This window comes from Cuculus canorus, chromosome 4 (assembly GCF_017976375.1).
Source record: "Cuculus canorus isolate bCucCan1 chromosome 4, bCucCan1.pri, whole genome shotgun sequence".
Taxonomy (NCBI): domain Eukaryota; kingdom Metazoa; phylum Chordata; class Aves; order Cuculiformes; family Cuculidae; genus Cuculus; species Cuculus canorus.
The window spans coordinates 64,318,025-64,329,421 of record NC_071404.1 but is presented as its reverse complement, the minus strand read 5'-3'; the positions used below and the strand labels follow the sequence as shown (position 1 = coordinate 64,329,421).

Below are 11,397 nucleotides of genomic sequence, written 5' to 3'. Positions count from 1 at the left end.
CAGATCCATCAGATCTTTCTGAGAACCCTATTATTCGCAGGCAGATCCAGCAGCGGATTCCCAAGGCTTAGACGAGTCCCTCGAAGTAGTTCAGCTCTAATTCAGCGAGGAAACAGTTAAAGAGCTCAGTCTTCCCCCGTGCCCGGGAGGCAGCCTTTGTGTTTAACTCTGGCAGGGGCTCGTTTGGGGCTGGAGGTTTGGTTTAATTGGGGGAAGGGGGGGGGGGGGGGGGGGGGAGCAGAAAAGAAGGGGACGCTCCGGCTTCTTCGGTTCGTCTTTTTCTTTTCCTGACTGAGCGGAGGTGGAGTGTCTCAATCCCACCCAGTCCAGACGCTATGGGAAAGCCTGTTCCAGGAAAAGCCACTCCGAGGGAATCGTGAGCAGCAGAGACCAGCGGGGCAGGAGCAGCAGCATGAGGACGGCGGGCGGGGGTGAGTGAGAGCACGGCCGGGGATGCTGCCCTGCCCGGGGGCCGGGGATGCTGCCAGCACCTCCCGAACAATCCTTAGGAGACGATGGTAGCCTCTATGTGTGCGAGGGAGGCAGGCAAAGAGCAAGAGAAAAGGAGCCAAGCAGCTCGGGGGAACTGGTGTTAAATAAAGTTTAGCAACACAGAGACCTTGACAGGCGCTCTGTGCAGGGAGGTGGTACAGAACTGCCAAGTGCGGGCTGGAATTGATCTTTTGATAGCGTTACAAGCAGAGGATGCTTTCTTTTGTGTCGGAGGAAGCACTGTAAGGCAATTAATTCCCCCAGCGCCTGTGCTGGAGTGGGAGACAACTGGAGAACTCCGCCTTGTCGGGAGCAGCTCCTGCAGCGCTTTATGCCCTGGTTAAGTTTATCAGCTCAGCCGTCTTTTGGGCAGATTAATCCCTGTTAACGTTTCGGCTCATCTATAATACTTGGAACGATTTCATTTCCCATAGTACGGGCTCTTCTCGTGAATCTCGACATGGGAATTTTTCTAGCTTGCTACCCCTCAGGCAAATTAGGAGTTTTGTTTCTCTGCATCTGCGGCTCCTTCTGCAGTGCTGGAGGAGCACAGCCCTTGCATGTGGCCTCCAGATTTGCACACCAGCCTCACACCCCCCAGGTATTCAGATTCCATGCTGAACTGGAGAATTGGAGGCTGCGCTACTGCAAAAAGTTATTGCAGATATCAGCATGATTCCGGTTTGCATGGTATATTCAGTAACACTATAAATACGCACAGAGGAATGAAAGATTGTCAGGAATTGGGAAGAAAATATTCTTAGTAATGATTATATTGAAAATCTTCTGGGTTTGCTTCTTACAGAAAAGTTTCTTCCAGGAGAAGGAAGAGATGGTAATGGGCAATTTTGTTCCTAGCTTTCCATGCCGCCTGCATAATTGCCATGCTACCACTCTGTGAAATTTACATATATACATCAAATTTTCACAAGAAAATGTCATTAAATGAGAGAGATACTAATAAAGCCACTAATGCATAGGGCTGTGGGTTCTGTTCATAGCAATATCACATTTACTTGTGCAAGTATGAACTTGGGAATGTCATTTAAATCATTAGCGATTCAGTTTTTCCATTTGTAAAATAGTAATAGTAAATAATGAAACTATTAATACTTGCCTGAAAAGTTACAATCAAATACATCTGTGGCTTCTAATAGGATTTAGAAACCTAAACTGAAAGCACATCATGCAAGTTGTTGCTAACCGCCCTGAGATGTCATCGTAACTGGCATTTAATAAAGAAGAATTTGCTGTTTAGTATATTAAAATCAAGTTCATATGAACTCACAGTCGGTCAGATCTCCATCTTAAATACACCAATATAAAACACTGTAAATGTGGATCCCTGGTTTGTGAGGGATACTACTCTGCATGCCAGGAATATTCAGGTTAACATTGCATTTGCTGCTGTATGTAGGTACATACTCACTTCTACAGACCATACGCAACAAAAGAGGATAATAGCAGTAAATATTTATACTGTGTCTGCCTCCAGAAGCCCTATCAGTAATTTCTCTCCCACATTCTTTCTCTGGTAAATTTCTTTCTATAAACTCTGGCTTAAAAGCCCTGTAGGGAATTAAATTAGGATTAATTTATTTAAAAGGATCCTCCTGAATCCTCCATGTGAGTCCCTAGAAATCAGAAAGTTATAAATACTTTACTATTCTTTTGGCAACAGTGCAGCTTTTTTACTTGTTTTGCAGATATGAGCCATGTAAAAAAATCTTTAACCTAAATTAGACTGTGGCTTCAAGGAAACGGACTTGAGTGGCCTCCTTGGCCACATGGGAGGTACAACGTCTATACTGCCTGTGGCAGGGAGCCAGCTCTGGTAGTTACACATAGGCAGTCACACTGGGACAGAATGTTACGATGCTTCCATGCCTACCTGTAAATATCACGAGTTCTTCCTTAGAATACTAAATCAAATATCTTTTATCATTAAAAGAGCTTAGATTTTTATAATTAGCCTCGCTGTGGCCAAGTATCGGACATGACATTCAATGCAATGACATTCAAGAACCAAATGACAGATATTTGAAAGGCTTTTCTTGGCCAGAGGTCTATGCTGAGACTATAGGAGTGTTCCTGTTGTTATTTGGGGACTTTGGATGTGGTCCAAAATTTAATTTGAAATACATGTGTTTTCAGCCTTCATTTGAAATCCAGGTGATTATACAGTCAAAGAAAAATAGTATAAAGCCTCATTGTTGCAATATATCACAAAAAGTCAGAAAGTTAACAAATTTACTACCTTAAATCACTAATGCAGTACTGCTACCTTACTTTTTCAAAGAAAACATAGTAACTTTTTATTTTAGCTAAATATCATTTAGCAGTCTCCAAGGCCTCTCTTCGCTGGTACACTTTTCTTGCAGGACTGTATTTTAAAACAAAACTTCATCTACTACATTTTTTCCATTCATATACAAATTCTGCCTCAAACTAAAAGGATTTTGCAGGATCTCATTTGTGATTACTCATGGAATTTTTTGTGTTTGCTTTTTTTCGGGCCATTAACGTGGGTAATCTTGATTTCAGGTTAGCACAGTGATTATAAACAGGTGTTTATACATGTGTGCTATACGGATTCTATGCTCAAATACCCTTCCTAAGTGAGAAACAGCATGCATTAGTCTACTTGTATTGATTCTGTGTTTCTTACTTTTCTGTTTTGCTTATTGTTTCCCTCTGCAGGTGAAGAAGCGAGAAGTATCTCACTGAAATACTGAAAAACCCCTGTCTCACTGAATTTCGTCTTTTGGGACTTAAGGATGGAAGCCTTGTGTTTAAGAGTTTCCTTGCTGCTGCTGCTTCCAGGGTTTGCCCTCAGTGACAGCTCTGACAGATACGCTACCAATCGGAGTGACTTGGGAAACTACCTTTCCACTTCCTCAGGGATCGAATCCAGCATATTCCTCACCACCAGACCGCCCCTGGTGTCCAACCAAACTGTCAAATGCTCCCAGCAGACTAAGATTGCTGAAACTTTTAAATACATTAACACAGTGGTATCTTGTGCTATTTTCATCGTTGGAATGGTTGGGAACGCAACTCTGTTGAGGATCATTTACCAGAACAAGTGTATGAGGAATGGCCCGAATGCACTGATAGCCAGCCTGGCACTAGGAGACCTTATCTATATTGTCATTGATATTCCTATCATTGTGTACAAGGTAGGATGCAACACCAATACCTTCTCATTGCAGTTTTCTTACAAGCACACTGTCTGTTCTTTGTTTAAGTAGTGCTCTTCTGTCCATTAGTCCACTTAAGGCAAAAATACAGCTCCTTTTTGTTCTACAACAAAAACCTTGCTCTCAGGTCTCACCCCTATAAAGAAAGTGTGTCTCCTTGTAAAGATCATGTAACTCTTAACCAAAGTCTGGCCTTGGGCATTCAACAGGAACGCATCTTTTGTTATAGCTACTATAGTAGCAAAAGCATTTATGAGGGAACAATTTTTATAAACTATTCTCTACCCTGATGGACAACACAGCATTGGACTAGCTGCTATTTTTAGAATATCGACTCCTTACTTTATGCTTTTACAGAAAATACTCTCTGTGATCTGCAGGCTTCATGTTATGCCTTTGCAGAGAGAGATGGTGTCAGTTAAGTTTAGTTTTAAGGTTTTAAATTAATAAGCATTAGTAGCAGATTGTCAGATTTATTCCGGAGTTAGTTAGATCATTTATATCACCAAAATTTTTTTTGAAATATTAAATTTTATAGGGATTTGTCAAAGTATAAAAAGGGTCCTCAGCAATTTTTTAATGTGGTATAAAGTTATTCTGTCCCATTTTTTAATTTTCTATTTTTATTAAACAAAGCCATAAAGCAGTGTTTTTTCTGGTGCGATATATGTTTACTAATGTTACTTGCATGATTCCAGCACAGGCTTGAGTGAACAGAACAGAGTCCCTTTTTAACAAATCACTCTGATATTAACCTATTTTAGAAAACTGTCAAAAAAACATGTAAGCTACTATCTGGATCTTTGTGGATTATATACAGGTGCTTAGCTGATAGGATATTATAATTTTTATTTCTTTTCTCAGTACAAAGTTAAGGTGTTTCTGTTAGTACACAAACACTAAGTAATATAATGAGAAAACCCCATTCCTCACAATTTTGGCCCTTAGAGATTCTACAGACATAACTTCTGTTTATATGTGTTTTAAACAAAGCACTTAAATACCTAACTTTATAATAACGAGTGTCCTGTGGTTTCAAATTGGATTTTAAAATTAAAAAAGTAGTGGACTGAAAAGACATATTTTTTATCTATATAACTATAGCCATCATAAGTATCAACAGCATTAAAATACAGGTATTGATATGACAAGATCATAAAATTTTTAATTAAGTAATGGATTAAAAATATGTATATTTGCATACATTTTTTGGACAAAAGCATACTATCTGCGGTAAAATGCAGTACCAGCTTCTCATCTTCCAGTAGCAGAAATTACAGATAAATCTTTTAACTTTATCTGGGTTTAATATAATATGAATTTGAAACTAGAATAAAGATTGTCAACAATATTACATGTGATTTAACAGAAATTCTAGTTTCCACATATTCCACCTGGAAAATTAAATAATCAGTTTGTTGATAATATAGCAGATATACGTAGAATGTTTTAGACTAAGAAGCTGATGAGAACTGAACATGAGCCAGCAGTGGCCCAGGTGGTCAAGAAGGCCAATGGCATCTTGGCTGGTATCAGAAATGGTGTGACCAGCAGGTCCAGGGAGGTGATTCTCCCTCTGTACTCGGCACTGGTGAGACCACACCTTGAGTACTGTGTTCAGTTCTGGGCTCCTCACCACAAGAAGGACATTGAGGCTCTGGAGCGTGTCCAGAGAAGAGCAATGGAGCTGGTGAGGGGGCTGGAGAACAAGTCTTATGAGGAGCGGCTGAGAGAGCTGGGGTTGTTTAGCCTGGAGAAGAGGAGGCTGAGGGGAGAGCCTATTGCTCTCTACAACTACCTGAAAGGAGGTTGTGGTGAGGAGGGAGGTGGCCTCTTCTCCCAGGTGGCAGGGGACAGGACAAGGGAGAATGGCCTCAAGCTGTGCCAGGGGAGGTTCAGACTTGACATCAGGAAGAAAATTTTCACAGAAAGAGTCATCAGGCACTGGCAGAGGCTGCCCAGGGTGATGGCTGAGTCCCCATCCCTGGAGGTATTTAAAAGACAGATAGACGAGGTGCTCAGGGACATGGTTTAGTGGCAGATAGGAATGGTTGAACTCTATGATCCAAGAGGTCTTTTCCAACCTGGTGATTCTATGATTCCATGAGAAGCCTGCCTGACCCAAGATTCACTTATCTTCCATAGCTCTGTGGATGACTAATGGGACGTGGGGTTGGGGTTCTTTATGTTTTCACTACTCTTAGCAAATGGGACTGGTAGCCTGGACTGCATTTCCCATGATTCACTGCAGTTTCCTACCTGGTAAATTATCCTGATGTTTTTATGGATAACGTCTAAAGCAGTGTTCTTTCTTATCATGGTATTTCTGATAAGAAATTATAAGGAAAAATGGCATGTGGGATTTTCTTTCTTTCAGAGCTGAGTTTGGGAAAGAACAGGTATTTCTATTGCCTTGAAAGGTTTTCTAACCTTTCAAGAGCTCTGCTGCTTCTTTGCAAAGAGGAATGGAAATCTGGAATTAACTTTGCCTTTCAGAATTGCCTTTCGATGGTCTTCTGAAAATCCTTTAGAAGTTTAGTTAAAGTAACGAACAATATTTTTTACATTCCTTTTGTTACTTTGCAATATTTTATTAATTTTCTGACACTTCTTTGGCATTCTGTAGAATCATAGACTCATAGAATTATAGAATGGTTTGGGCTGTAAGGGACCAGTTCCAACCCCCCTGCCATGGGCAGGGACACTTTCCACTAGATCAGGTTGCTCAGAGCCCCATCCAACCTGGCCTTGAACCTATAGATTCACTTGCCATGATCTATCTTATATGATGAGCTGAACTGTGGTCCTGGCTATCTTTGTACAAACGAAATTACCTTAGCCTATATGAAAATTTATTTCCATATTGCAAAGAAGTATTTCATAAATAAAAGATGTGAATGAAACTGCAGCTTCTTGGCATCAATGTCTGTCAATTCCCATGTGTAAGAAGGCAAAATTACTATCCCGTTTACAGGTATAACTCTAGCTTTTAGTAATCCTTTAAGTGCTTGAACCTCCAAAATAAATTACTTCAAAAAGATTATATACAACCACCTTGCTCTATAAGGTTAGTTGCATGTACTCTAATACAGGAAAGTATTTATAGCATTTATTAGGGAGATCTAGTTGTTCTGAAAAGAAATTCTCTTATTATTTACAGTCTGGTTTTCAGATAAACTATTCAGTGGGGTGTCTGCTTATATCAGGAGCTGATTTGAAAGTGCGTTAAATGGCCTTCCTGTTTGTATCACTAGAGATCCTAGAATCTGTGGCACAATTTAGCTCCTCTTGTTGAGTAACAGTTGAAAGGTGGCCACTGGAAATACCATAATTGAAATCAGAAGTGATAGTCTTTCTAGGAAAAAAAAAAATAAAGCAGTTTAGTTTTGGTTTAAAGAGTATTTTATACTCTTAGTTTTGAACTTTAAAGATTCTTTCACCTTCAGAGTCAGTCTCATGTTGAACCATGTATTAGTGTCCCATATAAACAAATGGTGCCAAACAATACCTTAGAGGTCAGATCCTCATTTTTGGGAGGACAAAAGAGCTCTGAAACTGGGACAGGCTGAGAGAGTTGGGCTTGTTCAGTGTGTTGAAGAAAAGGCTCCAGGTAGACCTCATAGCAGCCCTCCAGTACTTAAAGGGGGCCCACAGGAAATCTCGAGAAGTGCTCTTTATCAAGGCATGCAGCGATAGGATGAGGGGTAATGATTTTAAGCTGAAAAAAAAAGGGAGATTTAGATTAGATATTAAGAAAACATTGTTTACTGGTGAGGCGCTGGAGTAAGTTGTCCAGAGAAGTCATGGATGTCTCATCCCTGGAGGTGTTCAAGGCCAGGTTAGATGAGGCTTTGAGCAACCTGATGTAGTGGGAGGTGTCCCTGCCCGTGGCAGAGGGGTTGGAACTGGATGAGCTTTAAGGTCTCTTCCAACTCAAACCATTCTGTGATTCTGTGAAAACAGAATAAGAGGAAACAAGCATTCATCTGCATATTAAAATAACCAATAGTAGAGTATTAAGATGGCCATATTGTACAGAACAAAATGTAATACAATTTAATTATAATGTGATATCAGAAATAGGTATACTTTCCTGAAACAGAACGTTAACTACTTTGAAACTACTCTTGAAAGAGAATTAGGTAATGTTACTCATATTCAAATCAATTTTACAAATCCTTAGAAGGAAGCAGCTATAAGATTACAGTAATTGAAAATGTAAGGTCCTAGGAATTAAGTCCGTCATTCTGTTATGCATTTATACAATTAACAAAGATGCAATGCTGTGAAAAAAAAGTACGTAATTTATGTCAGCTAAAGATATGATCACAGGTGTTTGACATTTTTATCCTTTCTTCACACTACAGGAGGCTCAAAAATTTCCCCCTACCTTCTCCAATTACTGTAATTATATAGTGGATTCCCCTGAGCAATTTATTAAATGGATTGAGATGTGAGTAATAGTCACCAGCCTCCTTTGAAGATATTATGGATGTATTAAATCCCTATTATACTTAATTACCTCTAGTGTATCCACTTGTAGTATCAAATCAATATTAAAAATTGTAACAAATTGAGTTTTACAGGAAGGATGCCGGTTATAAATCCAGCCTTAAGAGACCAAACTAAGACAGTTTCATTTTCAATCACATGTTTATAGCACCTGGATCCAAACAGTTTCCTCTTTACCCAAAACATACTCATCTCAGACACTCAAGATGTCAAAGCCTAAAGCCTCCAAATCAGTAAGAATCACTTCTTTGCAGTGACCAGAAGACTGGGAAATACAGCTTTTATGTTTTATACTACTGTGGAGGTAAAGCTAAGGCACAGAAGAAGATACAGGTTTCATACCTCCCTCTCTAGCATCAAGTGGCGTAGCACATAGGTGAGAGCTGCCACATCACCTGCATTGCCCAACACTGCCATGTATATTTGTAGCAAATATGTTGTTTGGACAAATTTTTAGAGAACTACTTTCCATAAAGAAACCAGGCAGTTTTCTAAGGCCACAGACAGGCAGCAGAAGAGTACCCATAGCAGCACTATTGCCTGGGCTGTGCTAAAGCTCTGGAAAGTTCTTATAGCTGCTGTTGCTGCTGCTGTTACTGGATAAAGTTTAACAGAGCAAGAACAAGAACAGCAGGTGCCGTCTGCAGAAAAAGCTGCCACAGCTCTTTTATGAGCTCATGGAGCTAGAAGCACTCTAGGCCAATGCTCTCACCTTTGGAATGGCAAATTTCACTTTTAACTATGTTACTGGGAAGTCCTGGGCCATCTCTTCTTCCATTTTTAATGGAATTTAGAGAAAAATGTTTAAATGAGTTCTGTTTATTGAAAACTAACCTACAGACGATTGACATGTTATATCGCCTTACATCTTAATATGCTTAACTCCTTAAATCCTTTGTTTTTAAAAAAGCAGATGAAGCAAATTAGCCAGCTTTTAACCTGTTTCTTTAAATGTGAATAACAAACATTTTCCTAATTATTTGACTGGTATAAAGTGAGAGACATCTACCCAAAACCAGGCAAGAGTGTTCACTGCTTAAACAGCCCAAGCAGATGATGTTTGCTTTAATAAACTACGCTTTTTTTGTTAGCAAATTTGTATTCATGTTTACCTTAGTTGCAACAGACTCTAAATCTGAGTAGTCCACCTGAAACGTTATGAGTCTAAATATAAAAGGTAGCTGGCAGTAACCAAACATCTCCAGCCATTTTATCTGCAGTAAAGGAAGACTTATCTGAGGCATTTCTAGTTATTGACATTTTTCAGCATCGAAGCATATGTGTGTTAGACCAATCCCTTCTTAATCAGAAATTACTCGGTATATCTGATTACCTTTATTGACAGAATTAATATTATACATAAACAAGGATGAAAATTAAACACCCTGGGACTGATCCTGTAGGCTAATAGAGCAAGTGACATCCACAGTAGTTATAGTTTCATGACAAAGGAGTATAAGACCAAGGCTACAGCACAGATAAAGATAAAAGTACTTAGAAAAGAAACTCTCCTTTAAATGCAAAATTAGTCATATGTGCAGTGTACATCTCTTAATGGTATACCAAAACCTGTAGGAAATTCTGAGGCCACCAGCTTAACAACTGCTTTCTAGCTTTCACTGAACTCTTATCAGTGATTCCAAGAAGCCCAGTTTGATGCAGGAATCCATATAACTTATTCAGAACAGGACCAGTTATTTGGGTGTACGTCACCGTGTAGTAATCATACATAAAAGAAATCTAGAGGCAGCACAGGAACTGATCACTGGAATCTGTTCACTCCTTTTACAAACTACAGCTTCCTAGGAGAAAGTGTTGAACGTGCATACCAAGGTAGGAGTTAAGGAAGAGATCTCATATGCTGGAGTCAAGATTGACTCTGCCTTTAACTAATGGCTATCCTTTAGGGGGTGGGATATATGTTCCCTTCAATGCACAGGCAACTCCCCCCTCATCTTCAATTTCACATCTCATGCCTGTCTTGCTGTTCTGTGGATTTGTAATACTGTACAGTACCTAGAGACTCTAGGTTTAATAGAATATTTTAGTGTGTTTGCTCTCTTTATATTTCAATCAGCTGAACTCTACAGATAACAAGGAATTGTTTTGATTGTGCATACCCAGGGTTTATCACTTGTACTGTAATTTCTTAGCAATCCTGTCACTCTCTTTAGCAACACACAAAAGACAACATAGCTGGAAGAATAACAAAAGAAGTATTTTGCCCAAGGATTGAAAAAAAATCTTTTCAACAAATCACTGTGCACGTAAGCATACCTTGCAGCTCATTTCCCTGAAGAAGAGCAGCACAGCTTGAGAAAAAGCCTGCCTAACAGGATGGGAACCTAGCCAACACCACAAAACAACAAAAAAGAAACTAATCCTACTTTGTAAACAGCAAAAATACCACAGGGGAGATGTCTAGAGTTGTTAGGAATGTTTTACCACTAAGTAGATTTTTGTAATAAATACAAACATTCCAACAAGAATGCAAAACTTAGGATTTATTGTTTTACTAGTTAGTTGAGACATAACATTCTGCTTCAAACCCAGGACATTTCTTTTCTTACCTTTCAGGATCTCTTGATGTATAATCTATTTTCACTAGTATAAAACTATACATTCCCTTCCATAGGAGAAAAAGACTGTAGGCATTAACGAAATGCATGAGACCCTCTACTACCTCCAGCCTTACTTAGTGGGGCAAAGACGAGCAAAATAGCAGAAAAAGCTGTGGTAGGGCAATTCAGAGGAAAACATGTCTTTGACAGTTCTCATGCATGCCCACATAACATTTCTTCCTTCCCGAAAAAAACATAGTCAGCCTTCTATACACCTAAAGTAGAAAAAAGACGGTTCTTGGTTGTAGTAAAATTAGGAATGTATTTCCTGCAAAGAACAGTTGAAGAGATGCTGTGTGCCTTCTCTACCATGGCAGAGAAGTATTCACATGCAGTGAATTCTTGTCCTATGAAGTTTCACGGGGACAGAAAGGTTCCAAATAAGTCACAAACAAAATATCACAATCAAAATACCACAAGCAGGAGACTCAATGCACCCTTCTTCCTAACTGATCAGTCCTATAGATCAGAGACAGGACAAACACCTCAGTCAGAATTATGATCTTTTGTCACTTAATGCAGCCAGCTCAGTGGTGTAGACTTTAACCCTCCTATGCACAGTTAGATTTCAC

General features: G+C 39.4%; 1 protein-coding gene across 1 annotated transcript in view; it reads left to right on the top strand.

Annotated features, from left to right (window-relative positions):
- The first annotated feature begins 246 nt into the window (after nucleotides 1–246).
- The window catches only part of EDNRA (endothelin receptor type A), a 36,022-nt gene continuing 24,871 nt past the window's right edge, over nucleotides 247–11,397 (top strand). Inside the window, exons 1-2 of the mRNA XM_054065055.1 lie at nucleotides 247–431; nucleotides 3,193–3,671. Coding sequence (XP_053921030.1) covers nucleotides 3,270–3,671 — 402 coding nt within the window. The 5' untranslated portion in view covers nucleotides 247–431; nucleotides 3,193–3,269. The remainder of the gene's footprint in view (nucleotides 432–3,192; nucleotides 3,672–11,397) is intronic.